This window comes from Aptenodytes patagonicus, chromosome 7 (assembly GCF_965638725.1).
Source record: "Aptenodytes patagonicus chromosome 7, bAptPat1.pri.cur, whole genome shotgun sequence".
Lineage (NCBI taxonomy): Eukaryota > Metazoa > Chordata > Aves > Sphenisciformes > Spheniscidae > Aptenodytes > Aptenodytes patagonicus.
This window is the reverse complement of record NC_134955.1, coordinates 18,907,833-18,929,240: the sequence shown is the minus strand read 5'-3', so window position 1 is coordinate 18,929,240 and position 21,408 is coordinate 18,907,833. Positions and strand designations below refer to the sequence as shown.

Here is a 21,408-nt window from a genome sequence, read left to right as displayed (position 1 = left end):
AGAATAATATTCCAAGTTTTTACATTGCACTTTTTTCATCACTTCCCCTTCTACCTCTCTCCAGAACCACCAACTTACAGAAAACAAAACAACAAAAAAACAGAAAAACTGCATCCATTTTGTTTTTTCCCTCCCTAACCATGGGCTAAATAATTACACAATTCATTACAGGAGAGGGGAAAAATGAGATTAACATATTTCAAAAACATGTGAAGTGAAACGAAAGCCCTAATTAAACACTGTGCTAAGGAATACACATAACTTCATCTCAGCTATGCTATGACTAATTTAAAGGGGAGATGACACTTTTCTCATAGTATTTTAATTTTTTTTTAATCATTACAAGTGTGTAGTCTTGGACCCCTCCCTGAAGTGTTAAACATAGTTTACTAACCCATATGATGAAAGATACAAGCATCTCCAGAGTTCTTCATAGCTGAATCACTAATAATTTAAAAGAGTAATAATCCTAACAGTAGCTTTCATAAAAAATTCATTAGCAAGGCTGAGAGCACATCTGTTGCTTTTGTTACAGTTTTCCCCCTTTCTGGTTCAGTTGTCTTTCCCCATGCTCTTTTAAACTCTTCTCAGGGCTGCTGCTTCTTCTCATGAAGCCTTTTTGCTTCCTTACACTTCCTTCCTTGTTTCTTCCCCATACTGATTTTTCCTTTGGCAGCTATTATTACTAGTGTGTGACAAAGACACTATTTGGCACCGAGCAGCTAGGAGGACTTGGACCTACTAACTAATGAAAACAACTTGCATGTTAAAAGCTTCAAGAGAGTGAGTTACTTTTAAGTACACACAACTCATGTAAATAAAGTACAACCAATTTGCTGTGGAGGAAAGTCACACTGATTAAGTATCATACTGGAACAACTGAGCTTTATAATTCACAACCAGGAGAGAGACAGAAATGGAGGGCAATTTAGAGAGAAGACGGGCACTCTATCCCTTGTCCATTGTGAATTTCTACAAGTCCTTGGCAGCCTGTGGAGGGCTGGGAGGGAACGGTGATGATGATGCTTCCCAGTTATGCCTGAGAAAAAAAGCCTAAAATGCAGTAGGCTGTTCATAATACCAGGCTACACACAAGCAAGATATCCTTTGATGTCATCACCAAGCCATTTGTAGGCTTGATCAACAGAAGAAAAATTACTTCATCCAAAGTTTAGTATTGATTCATCCAAAGTTTAGTACTGATTCATCTACAGAAAGCTCAATCAGCAGCGTTTCAGGCAGCCAGGCTTAAAAGTGGTATTTGATACCCTTTGTCCTACACTTACTCTGAAATAGACGGTAAACCATTACACTAATGTGGGATTTATCTCATTTAACTTCATATGACTCCAACATAAGTGCTAACGAGTGAGCTGGTCACTCTGTATCGGGCTGGCATTGCACATCTGCATTCAACCACGTCTTTAAGCTCCCTGTTCTTCTCCACCAACAATAAAGCAGACAAAGCTCAGCTGTGGATGCCTATGTTCTAAGAAATCCCACCACAGCTGCCACCAACAAGCCACCATTTTTGGCCTAAACGAGGTCCCATGTGGTTCCTTCTTTCACCATCACTGGGCTTATGCTTTCTTAAGCACTAATACCCGATTTCTGCAATAAGGAAACTTCAATGGACTTAGTATTTACCTAGGCCCCTAGCTAGTACCTGTGCTCTTATGCTATCTGGGCTCTTTGCAGAACAAGATGAGTTTATGTTTTACAGAACAAAAACTGAAAAGCAAGATGAAGCAACACACATAAGGTCAGGTAAGGCATGTGAAGTATATTCAAGAAGAGAAGTAAGAGAACCAGTCCGGCATCTAAAGAAAGTTTTTGTGACTTCACATTTCTCTCTAACTGGTTGCAAAAGGAGATAACCCAGAATGAAAAGACATTTAAAAAAAACTCTACTACAAAATAGTAATCACTCCCATCTAGTAACAGCTTCACAAAATAAAGTTATGCTATTAATTCCTGAGCCCAAAATATTTCATGTATGACAACAACTTTTTCCTGCTTTCACAACAGTTTTATAGTATATGTAGAAAATAAATCTCAGGGAAAAAAGTAAATAAGATTATGCACAATTTCTGCACATACTCCAGTTGCAGGAGAAAGGACGAGGTTATGTTATACTTTTTCAAAAGCGTGCACTGAACAAATCATAAAAATGTATGTTTCACTGTTAAGTCCCAGGAAGTTACCTATACTTTAAAATAAACTGCCATAGATGCTGAACAAAAGGTTTGGCAGTTCTTCCCTACAGAGGCACCCATCTATTTACATCTGGGAGTGCTGCCAATAGAACAGCTACCAAAAACTTCAAAAGGTTCACAGCATGAATAGCAAGCTGCCGGCCAAAGGATTTTATGATATGACCAGCTGTGTTACACCATATTGAATTATAGACACACCACCCCCCAAAAATGCAAAGAAAGGACATTAAATTTGTTAAAAAGCTGAAAAAGAAACCTGAATTCCTTAAACTAATGTTTGGGGGGGGGGCAAAAGTACTGCAATACAGCACTTATTTAAGAGCAACTCTAAGCAGTTCTTCTCACTAAGCCTGCTTTAAGCCCAGTGAACTTCTCTAGTTTAAGTTGCAGCCAGAGCTCAGCCGCTTTGTGATCAGAATGCTCTGCTTTAATAAATGGCTCCCCTAAACTCGCTTGGGGAGAGAAGAGACATGAGTCAACAGAGGAAGAGAGGGATAATGTTTCTGTTGACAAACATTTAACAATTGGCAACAGACAGTAGGAAACAGGGAGAAACAAAAGCTTGCCAAAGAAAGTTACGCTGGAGGAACAAGGCTCCTTTTTGGAGCAGCACTGCCATTCTTCATAGATCCCAGAAAAATATCTGAACACACTTAACCAAAATAAAAAGCTGCAGTTGTTGAAGAGCAAGGCTGCTAATCTTAATATTTGTGGTGACGTTTTTCCCTGCAAACCAGAACGGGTCAGAACTCTGAATCAAATTACTGCACATCCTTTGCCAAAGAGTCTGGTTTTGGTCTCAGTAGTCATACACGTCTCAGTGTTCACACAAGTCCTTCTGAGCTACATGAGCAATTTTTTCCCCTCATCTTACGACATTTCTGTAGAAAACATGCCAAAGCATATGTAGCGTCTTGGTCAGATTCCTTATTCAGCAACACCAGGACCTCCACTGTCTGCTTACGTCCTGGAAATTAAGTTCTCAGGGAACGTGAACAAAATTTGACTGCAGTATTCTGGGTGGACAAATGTTTCTCTCCAAGCAGCTATTGCTATTCCAACTTCCACCCTCCCAGATTGCTACACAAGATCCAGAGGGAGCCAAAAGCAGCCTCCCTCCTCCAGACACCAGAGGGGCTGAGCAGAACAAGGCACCCGGGCCAGATTTTTAACTGAAGCTCCAGCTCCCTTCTTGCTCCTCTCAGGGCCATACATACGTTCCTGGGGGGAACCCCCCGTTCACGCGCACACACTCGCCCACGGGAGCCCCGCGGGGCAGCCCCCTGCCCGCCCGCCGCCACCGGCGGATCCGTCCTTACCGCAGCACTTTGCCCACCGCCTGCAGGACCATTTTGCAGCTTAATCCGGGTTTGGGACTCTGGGCGAGGACGGGCCGTTCACCGGGGAGGCTGCAGTGATCCCCAACCATGGTACGGCGGGAGGAGCGCGGCGCAGCCGAGCACAGCGGAGCGGGGAAACGCCGGGGCGCCGGTGGGCACGGCACGGCCCGGGCTCTCCGCCGCTCTGCCCGGCCAACAGCCGCCCGCCCCCGCCGAGCGGCCCGGCCCGGCCCCCGCCCGGCGCCGCCAATGGGCAGCGGCGCTGGGGGCGGGCGGCCGCCGCGGCTCCTTCACCTGCCCCGCCCGGCGCTGCCACTGAATCGGCCCTTTCGGGCCGGAGAAGGCTGCGGCGTGGGGCCAGGGAGCCGCCCCCGGGCTCCGCGGGGCTTCTGCCGCCCCGGACAGGCAGCGAGGCCGGGGCCGGGTTATACAACCCTCTCCTCCCTCGGCCCTGGGCGCCCGGCAGGGCTTTACAATACATTTCAGAAAAATGCTGCGAGGAGCTGCGGGGCTGTCGCAGGTCTGCAAGCGGCAAGGCAGGAGGGAGCAAGCACCCCGGCCCTGGCCCTAGAGAGTCCAAAGCAGCACTGTCTAACACAAGCACCACCATCAATAATAAAATCCTCTGCCACTTCTTTTGGCAGCCAAAAAGTAAGCAAGACAAAGTAGATTTGCTAGGACAGCGATGCTGCGGGACACGGGGCAAACACACTGCTGTTGCTGTCTGCAGGACAGGCCCCATCCGTAACAGTGCCACGCTAGACTCCGGGTGAGAAATGGGAATAACAATGCCTTTCACGAGCAAGGCTTTGCATTGCTTTCTCAGGAGTCTGTGACAAATAAAGGGCACGGGCTAGCCCAAGAGCAGAGCTAGATATGTTCTGCCAGAAACACAGTTTTACATAGTGAATGTCAGCCCAGCAACGACATCAAGACCTTTATCAGAGGGGTTTAAACAGAGGAAGGGTAAAGAAGAGTAAAACCATAAACAGCAAGAGCCACCTTGCCGTTATGACCAGAGTTAAGAGCAGACACTTGGGTAATGGTTCTCAGAGGATGAGTGATTAAGCAGTGTCCCCAAACACAAGGTCATTGTGACACACCAGCAGTTTTACATGGAGAAACCACTTTGCCATGAGTTTTCCTGACAGACCTTAGAAAGGCACTGTATGTCCAGCTCCTTAGCCATGCCACATAACCACCACTCAACACACACCTTTTGGACAGGCAGCTGTGACCACGGCTTGCTGATGTAGCATTTGGAGCCAAATCATAACAAAAAAATGTGATGGGTGTGGCGTAACATGACCTAGTATAGAAAGCCCTGAGGACATCACTTATTCTGACACACTAAAACCTGACCCCTGACATCTCGGAGAAAACAGTGGGTTTGCCATTTTAGGTACATCTGCAACACCAGCTGCAGTCAGAAGGGACAGTTCCCCAGACAGGTATTGCCAAACACTCCAGTTTGTTTACTAAACAGGCATCTTCCCCTGTAAACAGAAGGCCAACAGACTTGTTAAATTAAACTTAGCACAAATCATGCCATTGCTGCTGTCACCAACCCGGCATCACTTGGTCAAAGCAGGTGGGAACATGGCTGCTGTTTGCACAAACCCAAGAAACCACAGCCACATGACACAACTTGGAGGAATAATGTGCTACTCTCAGTCCCAAAGCACCTACCCAGGCAGCAGTGTTTGTCAGTTACGCGCTTTTAGTCACACATCCGAGTTAGGCCTCCACATCCTTGTGAGGCAGGAGGTATTTTTATTCCCACTCTCCAAGCAATCCACTTAAGACAGAGTTTTAATGACTTCACTGATAGCACACAGGAAGCCTACAGCTGAACATAGCTCAGCTTTCCACTCTGCGGCCCAGCGCTTCATACAGAAGATTATCCAACCCTTGAAAAACCTGATGCTCACTCAATCTTCTCCCCAAGTAACAGCAACTTGTCACAGCACCATTAAAAAGCAACAGTCCTGGCAAACGGAGGAAGGACACCTGCCAAGAGGGCAGTTGCCCTCATTTCGTTCACCAGTGAAATCTGGACAGAGAGAATTTTGTTTGTTAAAAAAACACCCTAAAAACAACAAGCCTGTGATATAAAGCAGCTTAAGTTTTAATAAAAGTCTCCATATCCAAAGTAAATTAAAGAAAAATCCAGGGGTCAAACCAAAATAAATACAGCTCTGTGGTGTTACAGTTGTATTTGGAAAGCTGGCCTCCCTGTGACTGTAATGGCTAAACATTCGCTCTTCAGAGATGGAGCTTCAATGATCTCACACAGGTTAGGAACCGATGCTCTGCTGTTAAAACTGATAGATCAACTGAAATAAAATTCTTAAACCTGGTATCTTTTTACTTTGACCCAGATAAATGACACACTTCTCTATTCTGTTAGCTTGTGCATCAAACCAGCGCTTTCCTTTCCCTTTCCTCAACCATACATCTCCGCAGCACCCTTTCCAGCCTTTCCTCCACCTATCAGTTTTCCTTCATTCAAGTAATATCCCCTTTTTGGATCAACTGCATACTACAGTTTACCTGTAGTACTGGACTTTATGCAAGTTGTGGGAAAACCCAGCATCTCAAAGTCAATTTTAAATGCTCCAAAATAATAAAAATGAAACAAGGTTATTATAGGAAGCACAGTTTAAGTACATACACTTTATTTGTATGGCATCAACATAAGTAATTTAAAACACATGTACAGTATGGATTCTCACACTTCAACAAGATCTAGAGCACATGTGCAGACACAAATGGGTTTACTTGAAAGCTGCTGCATCCAGAAAGAGCAGTACTTGATGTAAAAGCAATGTATTTATTTGAACACAGTTACTGGTCTGATCTCTACGTGTGCATATTCTGAAGAATGCATATCTGCACTTCCTCGAGGGTGTGTCTTACAGCCATCCAATATCCTGCCTATTTATATCCATCGGTAGCCTCTTTTTCATGTGCTTCCTCAACATCCTCTCTATGTAACTGTTGGATCCAACCTTAGCACAAGTGTGCTTCAGCGGTGGCAAACTGCTTCTAGCATATCCCTTACCCACCAGCCAGGCCTGAAAGATCACGGAGTGTGTATTGAAATCATCACTAAAACATTAACAGAAATATCTGTCAATGGACCTACCAACAGCTTTATGACTTGTATCAGTCCTACAGACACGTCAGCAAAACAGTAACATCACCAGTGGCACAGAGTAAGGGCACAAAACAGTACGCTGGGAAGAGGGGAGCCCCATTTCCCACCACTTACACATGACTATATGTGCTTATAGTACACTGATGGAAAGTTTTCTACATTGATCCCAACTACCAAGCCAAGGAATGGTATTTATAAGTTTTATGAATAATGCTTTGTATTAATAATGATGTTATAAATATGTAATTGTGTAACTGCTGCTTATTTGCCCCTTTTAGGGTTCCATAAAAATGAAGTGTAAAGCAGCCACCACATGGATATATACTAGTACCCAGAGGTTTGGCAAAGCAAGCAAGTTGTATCAACCCAGACAAACAATGTCGGGGGAAAAAAAAAAAATCATAACCATTATTTTGATTAAGGTACAATTCAGCATTTATATGTACAGAAATGAGGCCTTGTAACATCAGATCATAAAGTTCTGTTTTAAATTAAACTGAAGTTTACGGTGTGTCCCTGCCTGACATACATTTCAATTTTGCTAGCTAATTAGCCCTTTTGTTTAACTTTAGGGTACCCTGCTACCACCTAGCCAAGTACCCTTTCCAGTTACCTCACAGTGCATCCCCAAGTCTCTGGAACCACCTAAAATCAGCAATGAAAACATTTTATCCTTTAGCTTGCCTCTAAGCAGTATTTATATTGAGATTACATTTGTTCTCCATTTTGTCATCCTCACACAGCAGCAAAGATGGCGCAACAGCTCTGCTCCATATAGACAGTAAAGGCATGGATTTTGGACAGAAGACAGACTGAAGTCAGAGTTGTCTCGGTCTCAAAAAGTAGTTTAGAGGTGGCCATAGTGAAGGGGGAAGTGAAAGATTTCAAGGATATACTTTCAGCTCCACTCTGGAAATAATAGCAGGAGAAATTGGTCTTCCTGATCACACAGAATATTGTGATACAAGCCTTATCAACAGTGGCCACACACACTGCAGAAAGTTTGTGCATAAAAGATTGAGCTTAAAAGCAGCACATTTGTAAGTGACAAGGTGTCTACATTTGCTGCTTTATTGAAAGCTCTGGTAACAAGAAGTCAGTGTCTATCCTGCAACCACCACCTCTGCTTCATCAATACTGGGGGGGGGGGGGGGGTTCTGCAATAGGCAGAGAGAAAAAATGGTACACGATATTCTCATCTAATCCGTAACATGAGAAACTAAAAATTGCAGCAAGAACAGCAAAATACCTCAAAACATCAGTAAAGCTTCACCAGGAACTCCAAAGAGTTTATATTACGGCATTTTGAAAAGGATGCACAAAATGAGAAGAACCAAGGGTTCATCAAGTATCACTTTACTATAAAGAAATAAAGAAAAAAGAAAAAGGAAGGTGAATGCTGCTGTACGTACCAAACAGAAATTGTGATCTCAAAGGTACTGTATTTATGGCATGTGTGTAGGCACATCTATTGTTCTGAAATCCCCTGAAATGTCAAGTTAAGCCAGGTTCATCAAGAAGTGTGTATGGATGACAGCTGAAGAACACGAATGTGTTGAAGGAAGCAGCAACAGCAGCAGCTCAGCAGGAGATAATTCAACTCTACCAGCATTGAACAAGTACCCAAGAACTATTAAGAAAAGGATGGGATGGTCACACTCAGACTCTACATGGAGAAGTGATGTGAAATAGAGGGCAGAGCTGATTTTTATTGCCTGCATTTCAATCAGTCCTCCTCAGTCAACCCACCTCAAATGACAGAAGCCTGCTGCAAAATACACACTGGCAGGACACTTGTTTCCTGAGCAGCTGTTCCAGGCGAGTTTGTGGCAAATAGATTCTGAGTCAATGAATCGCCGTGGAGTTGGAGAGAAACATCAGATTTAGACCTTAGTTTGTAGTATACCTGAAAACTTACCACTGTTATAAAAATAACTTCTGTTTTTAAAAGTTATTATTCTGAATTCCGTGCAAGTTCCAGGATTACTGCATTCTGCTTAAAGTTTCCCCTGCTTTCAACTGAAAAGGTTCTTTGCTTTCTGTACTAAGGTGTTGTATACCATTATATAGCACCCTATTTCAGTGACAGATGAAGCAGTCCCTATACAGTACCTTTCTTACATAGTTCATTCCAAAATAATAAAACTTCACAATGACACAGCTTCAGGAGGCAGAGTTTTCTTCTTTCTAGTTTGCAAAACAATATGCTTGGCACTACCATATAAAGGAACAATAAACTGGAAAATATTTGCAAACAAACAGTTCAAATCTATCACCCTCATAAAACTGTCTTCCATATAGACAAAGTTTGCTGGGCAAAAGCCTAGCAATAGCTCCAGGTGACACTGAAGCTCAAGTGACAGGCAACATCTATCTCAGAGAGGATGAAATCCCTTTTTTCTTTCAGTGGGGGATGAGGGGAGAAGAAAACACAAACAAGTACAGATGTGCCAGTGAAGCTAATGCATTTATCATTCTGAGTACCCAAAAGGATGTCTTTCAACACATGCATGTCACAGATTAAGTCAGAGGAAGAAGCCTTATTAAGCAGAGTACCTGCTGATAGGCGGCATGGGGTGCTCATAGCGTACTGTAAAAATTGAGATGCTTAATTTATACCATTGCAGCCACTGTTAGTTCCTTCCTCGAGATAACACAAGCGAGAATTTCATCCTGCGTTTTACCATTCCTTTTTTTTTCTTGCCTTAATTTTGAAGTTAAACTAGGCTACACTCCAGGGAAGCATTAGTGCAATATGCATTTCATACAGAAAAGCTAAAATGAAAGACTGTTCTTTTCCTCTCCTCCCCCAAATACGTTGGACCTCAAGCTTCATATAAAGAGGTAAAACTTCTAAAACTTGGCTAAGAAGTTCTCCCCGGGGATTGTTTAACATATTCAGTGCTACTTGCTACATATATACAGAACTCTCCCTGTAAGTTTTACAACACAACTACTGTTTTCACAGACTTGGGTAAATATGGCAGGGAAAACAAAACCCTAATTGCAAATTGGCATGAAACTCTAGACTACGGAGTCAAAGGTATAAACAGCACAGGAAAGGAGGGTATCTGTGTCAGCACTGTTATTGGTCAGGACTATCTACGCTTGGGTGGGAAAGGCATAGAAGGAAAAAGGGGAGATGCTGGGAGTGAACTTGCAGAGTTTTCCCAGACAGATGGAGAGCCACTAAGGAAATACAAGTTTCCCTCCTTCTTGGTGCTAAGAATGGCTTCATTTCAGTACAGCAAATTATTTTATCTGGTAACATCACATTTAGATGACAGCATGAGGGAAAAACAATTCATGAAATAAGCGTGAAATTTATTCTAGGAGATTTTTCTCCAGGCATGCATTACAAAATATAACACACAGAGCTTACATTATGTAAGATTAAACAGGGGAAACTATTCATTGTAATTCCTGGCACTTACAGAATAATTCCTTAGCTACTACTTCTAAAGAGCAGGACCACAAAATCCAGAAGTGACAAAATTAACTTGGTTCACACCCAGACCATAGCACATTTGTATTCCATATACAACTCAAAACACACATGCTGCATCCTAGCTAATTTGATTTCTTAATACCTCACAGGCTCAGCACAGATCAGAGCAACAGGAGGCCAATAACAGCTTCTGCCATGCAAACGATGCCATAAAGCACCTAACTTAAAACCTGAAATAGTTCAAATTTATGAAACAGATGAAAAAATTTCCAGCAGTCATTCAGCCTTGCAAAGCTGTCTTAAGTACTGTTGCACTGCAGCAGCTCAGCCCAGAGGAGGGGCCACTTCACAGCTCTGAACTAAAACCTGTTTGGTCAGCGTGCATGTAAAGGCGTGCACTGGAGATGGACAGAGGGCTACAGAAAGACACTAACAAGTAGTTTGTTACAGGGACTCACCTCTGTTGAAGTTACACGGCTGCATTTCAAACAGTTGTGGAAGTAAAAGCATGAAGATCTTGCCTTTGAGGAATCCTCGAACCTAATATATAAGCGTTTTGAGCCATTGGAAAACATTAACGGTTCTTTTTCAGTATGTTAAATGAGAGATTTGTAAATTTACTAAAAAAAAACCTTGAAATTTTATAGGACAATTCTTGACAGTTGGTTATAGTCAAGATGTTACACACAAGAACCCATAATATTCTCACAGCAGCGCTGTCTTGGGTCTTTGCTGCACTTGCCAGTCTTGCCTGTGTGAGAGCTTGGCTACACGTGGGGCATACTAACGTAGACACAACCACACAAAACTGCATAGCATAAGTAACCTGCTTGTAATTTTCCTAAAATTTTGCTACAAAAATATAGCCAGTTTTCATGCTTTGATTTTCTGATAAAGAAAATGGCTTAAGTGCATTCACTTATCCATTTGATTTGAATCTCACACTTCAATGGTGTAAAACTTCAAGCATCTTACAAAACCCAATGTGATCATATGATCTTGAGATCAACCCTCTCCCACAAATTCTGGACAGATTCGGACAAAAAGTGGCATTATAATACAATTTAAGGTTAAGACTACCATACACTTTTTTCAGGTACTGCACTAACATGCTGGAAGCACACTGGTCTAGTTCAGTGAGAAACCTGTGGATTAAAAAAGCCTGTATACATAGGATTGTTGGTTTTGTATCATATTGTTTCGAAATAACATTTCTTCAAAAGCAAGTTAAGCTAGCCACTGAGTGGAATCATGCTAGTAGTAAAAAAAAAACCCACCCAAAAGAGTAAAATTTATGGAAAATATCACTTCTTTATACAAAGATAATATAAAACACAACTACTTGAATTATCTCAAACCATCAGAAGTTTCCTTTTTAGGCTCAGAATATTTGAAAGCAATTTTTTAAAAAGCCCCTCCTGGAAGCATACAGAGGTCATGAGAAGGTCTACTTATGCCTTCCAAATTATGGCTAGATTATTGCTTTACAGAACACAAGTATTTTTATTACTGTGACATGCTTGCACTGCTGTAAACCCTGGTTAAGAGGCAATCGTGGATTACATCTTGAGAGAGAAACACCATAAAATAAAGGAAACGTCTATGAACGCAAATCTCATCTGATCAAAGAAAAAAAAGGAAATAGTAGAATGCACAATGGAAGAGCCCCGAGTTTAAGCCATCATGGAGAAAAAGAGACATGCGTTTAAAAGTAACATCATTAAGCACAGATATGTCTTTGAGCAACACCGCTGTATATAAAGCTTTTGTGATGCTGTCTTGCTTAAAATCTCCATTTTGCCTAGAATTTGTTCTATGGCTAGATTTACATTCCCCCCCCCCCCCCCCCCCCACCATAGTCCATTACAACTCTTGAATAGATGTTTATTTACTAGGAAACAAAAGAAAAGCACTGGCTGACAGAAGAGCTTTGCCACTCTGGTTAGACAAGACTGCCATTTGTCATGTTTTAGTAATGCAGTAAGAAAATTACCCTTGCCTGCTCTCAAGCACAAGAAAGTCACGCTCAAGGTACTGGACAGAAACTGAGGAGAGAACACTAGTGTGTCTACCAAGACTATTCTGCATGAACTTTGCTAAATAAATCTCTACCCCAATTCCACAGCCAAAAAAAAGAAGTTACTATAATCTACCTTTTGCATGCCTTGTTTTGCATGCTTTTCCTAAACTACGTGCTTTCAGGACTTTGTCCATATCAATATGGACTGAGACTAGGATCAATGGCTGATAACGTCATACTATCATAATTCCTACTAAGCCACTGAGAAATACCATTACCATGAACATGGCAAAGACATCTTTTTCAAATGTTTGATGAAAATTGCTTCATGACTAGGAAAAGGCCCTGAAGTTGCAGTGTTACTGCAAGGATGCACAGGCAGGCAAGTGCCAGAGGAGAGACACTATGTGATAACACAAGAGGGGAAGGACAACTCCAGAGTTCTCAAAAGCCCAACTCTGCCACTACTTCCTCTGAGGTGCGAGTAAAATTGAGTCCCTCTGTAAAGCAAAATAAATGTATATCAAATTTTATATATAAAATTTTATATAAATTCAGTGATACACACTACCTTAAGTATTTTAGCATTTTTCTAGGCTTCTTACTGGGGAGGTGAAAGCGAATACTAGAATATGTATTCATCCTTCATCTTGAGCTACTTCTGCACTTTGAAGGTACGTTATATGCATCAAGCAAATGTACTCCAATATACAGTACTTTCTCTTTTGACGTTCTGCTCTAAAAATGATTTGAAACTCAGGAAAATACATTGTGTTCCACTATGCAAATAGCAGCTTCCCTGTATAATTATAGTACATTTTGCTGAGAATTGCATCATGACTAGGATACTACCAAGAGGACAAACATTTAACCACTATTCTTAGTTTGTTAGAAAATGTTTCCCACATTATATAAACACGTATACACCCACACATGGGCAGCACCAATCTTTTCATTGTTTTTACTTTAGTAAAGGAACAGTTATTTTTCATTTCAGTAGCTTTATTTTTGTTAGTGTTATGAAACAACTATTAACTTTTCTCCTTCAGCTTTCTTCACTATTATTCTTCCCTTGTCTTTACTGCAGTTGCCTTAACTTTCTGTAAGACAAGACCGTAAAACAGGAATAAAACAATTGGCATGCTGATTCCAAAATATCCTTAAAACTTCAGTAAAAGAATTCACTTCTAAATTTGTATTCAACAGAAAAGGGGATTGTCAAGGAGTTTCTCCTGATGTTTTCATAAAATGGATATGTGCACATCTGACAAAAGAAGAAATAGTATGTATTTCTAGTTCGCACGCATTAATTAGAAGTACCAGGAACAAAACATAGCAGATTATTGAAAATATCATCTAAATTTTGCAAGCTCTTCCATAGGTTGACCAGAAATATGAACCATGCAAAATTCTTCTGAACAGATGCAGCCTTATATTGTTTTACTTGTACACATATCTCTGTCGAAAAGTTAGCCAGCGCAGGGTAACCGCACCTGAGCAATAGTCACCTTAAAAGACGACACAGAACAGCTAAAAAGAAATTAAGGACTCAAAAGCTAGCCTTGGTATATCAATTTGCACTCCATATTCAAGCTTCTGATTGTACTTCAAAATTCATTTTTTCATTTCTTTGGCTGGAGGATAGTAAAATACAGAATATAGATTCTGCTCCTGGTTGCTTTCCTACATGCTCAGTGAACGTATGAATGCTGTTAAGGATCCAGTTCCAGTCGTCCCAATCCAACCAGGCTGTTAGATACGCATATAAAACTGATCTGCTTCAAAAGAATTTGTGTGTGTGTTGAAGTGCTGTATTAAACTGGAAATTAAGAGGTTGGATCTTAACCTCTGAGAATCACAATCAATATAATGCAGCTTCCTCAGAGGTCCAGGGAGGAGAGGGGATGAGGGCATGGTATTTTGCCTCTACAGGGTAGAAGAAAATCTTAATTTTCTTCCCAATACATGCTCTACATCTATACAGTGAACACATGGACAACTAAATGCAAATTTTGGAAAGAATCCTTTTATCATAAAAAAGTACAGTTGTTGCTTGTAATGAGACAACATTCAAAACATGTTGCTATTGCTGTTTCTGAAAGTAATAAAATATTTTATTCCACAAATTAGGCTTTGCTTTGTTTGCATATGCAAGTGTTCATGCATATTTGGAACCTGACCGCAGCTATACTGCTAGCACTACTGCTTGTACACCTGTTGACTAGCAATTCTTGTATGAAGTATCTTTCTGCTTGCCTTTCCCTATGACCAAATTTATAAAGAAACTGGTAAAAATCCACCTAATTGAGGTCAATATCCATATCCATCACAATTTGGGTGCATGCCAAAACATAGAATAGACACAGAAATGCCACCACTGAAAAGCAAGGCCCTGCTATCAATCAGCTGAGCAGTGACAGACACCCATTGCCCTGTAATCCCAGGCCTCTCAACAGCCCTCGGCACTGCAGCCCATCAAGGTCTTCTGGTCTGCCTAATGGAGGAGGGAAGGTCTAGGGCAAGGGGGAGCGCTGAACAAAGACTGTTTACTTCCTACTCCAAAAGAAGAGGGACAAGAAACTATATGCTTCGTTGTCTGAGGATTCAGTAAGTCCTTCAGGAAACAAGCCTCCTCAGATAAAACTTTACCTTTTAAACACCCAGTTGGAGAAGGAATAAATCGGCATGAATTCAGCTGTTAGCAACATGCAGCTAATGCACAGCTCCTCTTATCTTTCACCTCATATGACTATAGCTTTGTCTTCACCAATAATGGTTTGTTGGGGGACAGTAGTTTTAAAAAAACAAGACAAAATATGCAATACTTATCACAGCTTAAAATTTACATAGAGACAAGATCTGCCAGGTAGGTACAATCAGCATGCACACCCCTTCCTGGGGTTGACTTCATCTGTTTTAACCTTGTAGATAAACTAAATAGTTGTGTCCCAGCTATGGTTTTCATAGCTTACATATTCTAATTATTTCACAATGAATGTGCTTTTTTGATCCAAGAAGGTATTTTGCCTACACAAATACAGCATGCTAGCAAAGAGCGGCTGCTACTGTAGACATAGCACTTCCTATGAAACCTGTGCTTTGCGCACACATTTTAGAAGTCACCCCTCACCCATGCCTCTGAGCTGTCCAAGTAAAACAAGCTATACTGGTAAAAAACACATTTTGCCTATAACTACACTTGACTTTCTTCCAGTGCAGGTGTACTCTCAAAAACCTTCTTCATACCCCAACCAACAACGCCAGAAGACATTTGGAGCAGAGACAAAATGTACGCGAGTAACGCCCAACTTTTCCACCGGGTGATTCACACGTTTCCTCCAGTGGCACGCTAGGCTCGTATACCACAGTACCTACCCGACGCTCCCCTGAAAAGCCTGATTTACTGGGATTGCACAAATCAAAGACACTGCATGTGCAGGGGACGATGCAGCCACCTACCTCCTGCTTGGGAGCCCACAGAAGACAGCAGCCAAGGCAGGGCGACTGGCCCTGTCCAGAGCTCCTTTCCAGGGGCCCTCGGGGAAGCAGGGGCAATTAGGTGCAGGCCACAGAACAAACTACCAGACCTGAGATACTCGGGTATGCTATATGCCAACACACCACAGTAACCAGAGTGGTAGGCTCTGGGGTCAGAACCAGCCCTGAGTTCTTGTCTGCCTTCCATCTAGTTACCCCCGTAGTGAACCCAAAGCTTAATTAGCCTAAAGCACACCTTCCAGAAAGGCATCTGGTTTTAACTTGTATATCTGACAAGAAAGAAAAATCAGTTATTTTGCTCAGCAATTTGTTTCAATGGCTGATCATGTCCAGTTAAAACACACATCCTTTGAGTATCTGAAACCTCCTAGCTTTAGCATCCATTTATGTTTCCAATTATGATTGTTATCCTTTCTGTTAGATTATAGCTTTCTACTTTCCCTTTTTTTTAACTTCATTAGCTAGATATTATATTCACATCTTGACCTTCCGAGAAACTAAAAAAAATCTCCTTATGTCTCATTATTAGAAATCTTTTTTCCAGTCTTTAAATACCGCAGATCTTTTCTGCCTTTCTGATTTAGAAGGGATCCAAATGCCTACTCAAGACAACATAAGCACAACTGATCAAAAGATCTGGAGCTGTTAAAATCTTAATAGGGATGAACAAGCACACAAATTTATCTGAATCTTCATTCCCCAACAAATTAAAGGACCATTTTTCATTTAATAATGTTGCAAGTTTAAAATGTTTAAGTTTCTAACATTTAGAAGTTCAGAGAATATTTGCATCCTAAGACAACAGAAAGAATGCTAGTACTCATTATTTGAGCAAGGAAAGAAAAATCTATAAAATCTTCAATTTATTTACATTTTCCAGACAGAAGAGCTATAAATATAATATAGCCCTTGTTTTATAAATATTTAATCAGCTTAGTAACAATTAGGATCATTTCATCCCACACAGGTTGCACTACCTTTGATTAAAAACCTCAAGCAGAAAAAAAAAAATCTTGTTTTTCTTGTAATCCATTTTCTTGGCTTTCTCACTCACAACCATGGGCAGAAAAAAAAGCCACAGCACGATCATTCAAAATTAGGTTGTAAGAAACAAATGGAGAGCACATGGCAAAAACGTTATGTCCTCTTCCACATAAAATTAGCTCCTTATCACTGTGTTGCTTCCACTGTAATCCTTGAATACCCTTGAGCAAAGAGCAGTATTGATTTGAGTCAAATTATCTGACCCAAGGGACTGTGTAGAAAGGAGGGGAGAAAATGATAAAGCCCAAAACCTGAATGAGTATGTCTTATCATCTGCTAATATGACCATTAGTGTGGAAAGCCGCTCAGTTCCGCTTTACTGCCTGCTGTCTCCAATGCCTTCCTCATTCTCCCCCATTATACTCAGAAAGAGCAAATGCCTCTGAACATATTCAGAGAGCAGCAATGAAAGACCCCAAAACAAGTTGTGCCCCAACTCTCTCAATACTGTCCTTTGTCTCACTTTAACAATGCTACTTTTAATGTACAGAACTCACAGAAAATATATCCACCCATACCTGAACTCGCTGAAAAACATTACCCACCCTCTCCATAAACACACTCCATATACTTCAAGGATTGTTGGGTTGCCTGACGGATGAGAAACCCAAGGCTTAACAGATTGCCATTATGCAAGTCAGAACTTGCAGACATTTCCCAGCTTCAACAGGTTACATCTCTACTAAAAGTGAAAACTGCAGTTTACCCTCTTTGGGGCTTCATTTACTGCCTCATTTCTAATTCCAGATAATCAACTTCCAACAAAACTTGAAAGCCCATGCTCTCTCACCATGCAAAGGAAGCCAGATTGTCCTCCTGTACTATACACATCTGCTTTTGTACCACAACTTCTATTAGCAGATTGTTGCTTAAGAAAAACAGACTGGCAATGAGAAACAGATCAGCAGCTTGGCATTTGTTCTACTTGTATAACCTTTCACAAACAGCCTTGCATTTCCATGAAGACAACAAACATCTGCTCTGTGCAAATACAAATATTAGATAATCCAAAAGCTGCAATGTTGTTCAAAAAACAGCTGAATGGATACAGAGTAACCAAACTAGATTGACATTCAGATACTCTAAAACATCTAAGTGAATTTTTTTCATTTCTAAAAACCCATTTACAGTAAACTAATATTTAAATAGTGCTTATGCAGTCAATAAATAAAGGTCATCAATCCCTCTCTTAACAGTGTTCTTTAGTAGTCTTCCAACACAAAATGCCGCTAGGATTTTCTGAAGCCTTCTGAGGGCATCTTTTGGTGACACAGCTAAGCCACTCTGTCAGCTAGCTTCTTCAGAGAGGATTATTCTCATGCATTCCTCCCTGCCCAAAACAGCTGGAAATGGTGCATTTTCATAGCATTCATTTTCTGCTAGTTTAACCCTGTGATGCAGCTCACCATGGAGCAATTTCAGAGTCACTGGATGTATAAGAGAAACAGCAGAAACCCAGCTAGGGATAGGAAGTCGTTTTCAGGGAAGGTTTGCCACTATAGTGGCTTAGCTGTACTGTTGAATGGCATGCTTAATGCTAATAGCTTCACACATGCACTTGCGAAGAACAATGCCCAGTGTGTGTAACTACATCGGTTCCCACAAATGAGAGTGATAAGACTGCATGCAGAGAAAAATTACACTTGTTCCATTGTTCCACGCTGCCAGGACGTGGTGTTAAATACCGCTGTAGGAGAAAGTCAGAAGTGCTCCAGAACACAGGAAAACACTCAGAGAAATACGGGACTTTGACTTGAGACTGGAGAGGGGCAATCCAAGTGGAGCTGTTCAGCGCACACTCACATGTCAGAAAACAGCTCAAGGACCATGGTTGTAGATTACCAGAAGACAGTAATTTCCTCCCAGTCTTGCAGTTTTCTGACCACCCTTTGAAGGATCACTCTAAGCAATAACAATAAAGAAAATCAAGCCTGAGCATTATTAATGTCTGAATCTTGCAGCATGTATGAAGCTTGAAGTATGTATTTTGGGCAAATAGGGAATTACTCTCCTAAGGATGAGGTGAAGCATGCTCTTAAAGAAACACTTTGTTTATAGACAATGTTTTTAATCCTCAGGAGATGGATCTATTTTGAAATTGCATTGCCATATTCCAATATGGACTTACAGGGGAACAGACAAACTGCAATTATTTTTCAAGAACATGACAATGGAAATATTTAACCTGTATTGCAATATAGTTCGTAACACAAACTGCCTCATCATTATCATACTTACTCATGCTATAGAGCAGATTTATTATGATAAACTATCCTGCGCATACAGAAGTGGAAATTCACACTTATTTCCTATTGACAGTGTCATTGCAGTGAAGTTGAAAACTTATTAATCTATCTAGATTTCCAGTACACGTAAAATATCAAAAGCTCAATTTATTCAGTCCACTAAATTTCTCTGAAACAGTAAGAAACTCTCTCCCTCCCACCAAATGCCCTTCAGAACCACTATAGTCAGAGTGCGAGCTGATGGACAAAGCAAAAGCAGCAAACTTACACACAACATTAACTCCTTTCTGGAGCATAACCGAGAAAAGGGAACTGATAATTACACAACCACTTTCTGAAAAGCCCAAAACCTCGCTTTTAGTTCTTGAACCATTTTTAGGAGAGCTGTTACTTATTTATAAACCTCTCTAATACACAGTGACGCGCTACTACTTGTCCTGTATCTGAGCATTGTGATTCCACTGTTGACCACATACTGCATTATTGACTGCAAGTTTCTCGCACAGAGAGCAGAAGTATGGGGTTTTTTCCTTAAAAGGAGAGCATAAAGATGAGACATGAACTCTAACTTGTTTGAAGCCGCCTCTATGAAAGTAAAATTTATTTTGGTAATCTGTACCAGTGGAGTTGACTTTAAAACACAGCAGTCCCAATTTGTACTATTTTAAATCAGGATGCACAAATATGAATAATGTTCAAAATTTAAGGTGGGAAAAGGCTGGAACTATTCTTGTTCACATAATATGGGACAGAATTGGAATAGCCGTCAAAATCTAAATGAATAGACTTGGTCTTGGAGAAACAGAGCTGTCACACCTGCACTGATATTCCTCTAAGTCAAAAGAAAAAGAAAAATCATTCTGTTCTTCTTATCCTGTACATTTTTACTGTTACAAATTGATTAGCATTGCACTTGGAAAGGGCTACGATTACTTTGTAAGTGGCTTAAGTACACATTCCCTCCCTGCCACTGTATCCTCTGTCCCTTGCAAAACTCACTCTTCAAAGCTTAATAACCTGTGACAAAAACTAGGGGTTTAGGAAGAAATCCTGCAAGGAAAGGGGGAAGATACTGACACTTTTTCTATGCTTCAAAGATTGGGTCAAAGTGACATAATAAAAACTACACATCCAGCTCTTTTATCACCTTTCAGCCAGTTTCTCTCTCTCATAAAACGTTGAGGGTAGGTCCTGACGAGATAGACTACAGTAGCAATATGCCATTTTGCCAAGGGTCAAACTAAGGAACTTGCTGTAGCCTTCAGCTCTTTGCACGCTCACTTTTAGGCTGGCAGCTGATGTGGGTATGTAGTCACTGCCTGTCTTTTGTTTTTCAGAACAAGGAGAAAACACATTTTTCCCCTCCCTTGTCTGGGAAACAGGAAATAGATTCTTATAAAGACTCTCCCACATACAGACTGGGCAGGAAAAAGGTGGAGTTTGGCAACATTAAGATTTGTTCTTCAAATGCAGACCAGTAATTATTCTAAGGTAAGCGACAGGATGGCTAGGCTTAGTAATGTTTACTCACCCTGGTGCTGTTGTTTTCAAATGTATTTATATTTCATGCCGACTTACCCATAAATGTAAAAATCAGTTATTTTTGCCTGAGTTTTCAGGTGGTTAGACCCTTGCACAGACTTTATTTACCTTTACATAAAGGCAACAAATGCAAAGAAATAAGCCTTTTTAGAGTAACTGTACAAGTTAATTAGTTCTTCAGGTCCTTACAAAATGGCTAGACATTTTTATCCCCATTTTATAAATGAGACTATACTGTTTCAAGTGCAGAATATAGCTCCCCAGAGCACACACAGAGTTCTACACCTCCACTTCAGAAACCATAAGCTAGTAGCAATATTGTCTTTAGCTCGGGGGGGGGGGGGGGGGGGGGGGGGAGGGGGGGTCATTAAGACAGAAAAGTATGTGGGTTTTCTACGAATGTCAGTTACTTGATAACTGCAACTTGTATGTCTGGAAGGACAGATCTTCTTGTTGATCGTATATATTCCAGGAACTTGTATTAAAAACTAGTAGCAGGGGAAAAATTAGCATGAACACAAAGAAGGCTCTCCACTGAAAAAAAAATCCTGAGATGCTGGTTTGAAACTACTTGTTTATGAGATACCCAAAAAAAATCCTAAAATATTCCAGGAACTTGTATTAAAAACTAGTAGCAGGGGAAAAATTAGCATGAACACAAAGAAGGCTCTCCACTGAAAAAAAAATCCTGAGATGCTGGTTTGAAACTACTTGTTTATGAGATACCCAAAAAAAATCCTAAAATAACTTACTAAATCCAAAAATTAAGCATCTGACTTTTTTTTTTTCCACTAGCCAGAGTCTGAATGTTTCTGTGACCACCTACATCAGAAATGCAGAACCTATTTTATATAAGTACTGTAGAAGGCCTTTCTAGCCATTGTTCATGGGGGG

The 21,408-nt window shown here is 40.9% G+C and overlaps 1 protein-coding gene across 5 annotated transcripts in view; it reads right to left on the bottom strand.

The window, feature by feature from the left end:
* The window catches only part of MOB2 (MOB kinase activator 2), a 120,438-nt gene that overhangs the window by 29,196 nt on the left and 69,834 nt on the right, over nucleotides 1–21,408 (bottom strand). Inside the window, exon 1 of one of the 5 annotated variants that reach the window (XM_076344216.1) lies at nucleotides 3,536–3,730. The exons of 3 other annotated variants lie outside the window; for them this stretch is intronic. In XM_076344216.1, coding sequence (XP_076200331.1) covers nucleotides 3,536–3,645 — 110 coding nt within the window. In that variant the 5' untranslated portion in view covers nucleotides 3,646–3,730. Of the gene's footprint in view, nucleotides 1–3,535; nucleotides 3,731–21,408 lie in introns of those variants that run through there. One more of the 5 variants, XM_076344218.1, reaches the window with a different exon arrangement.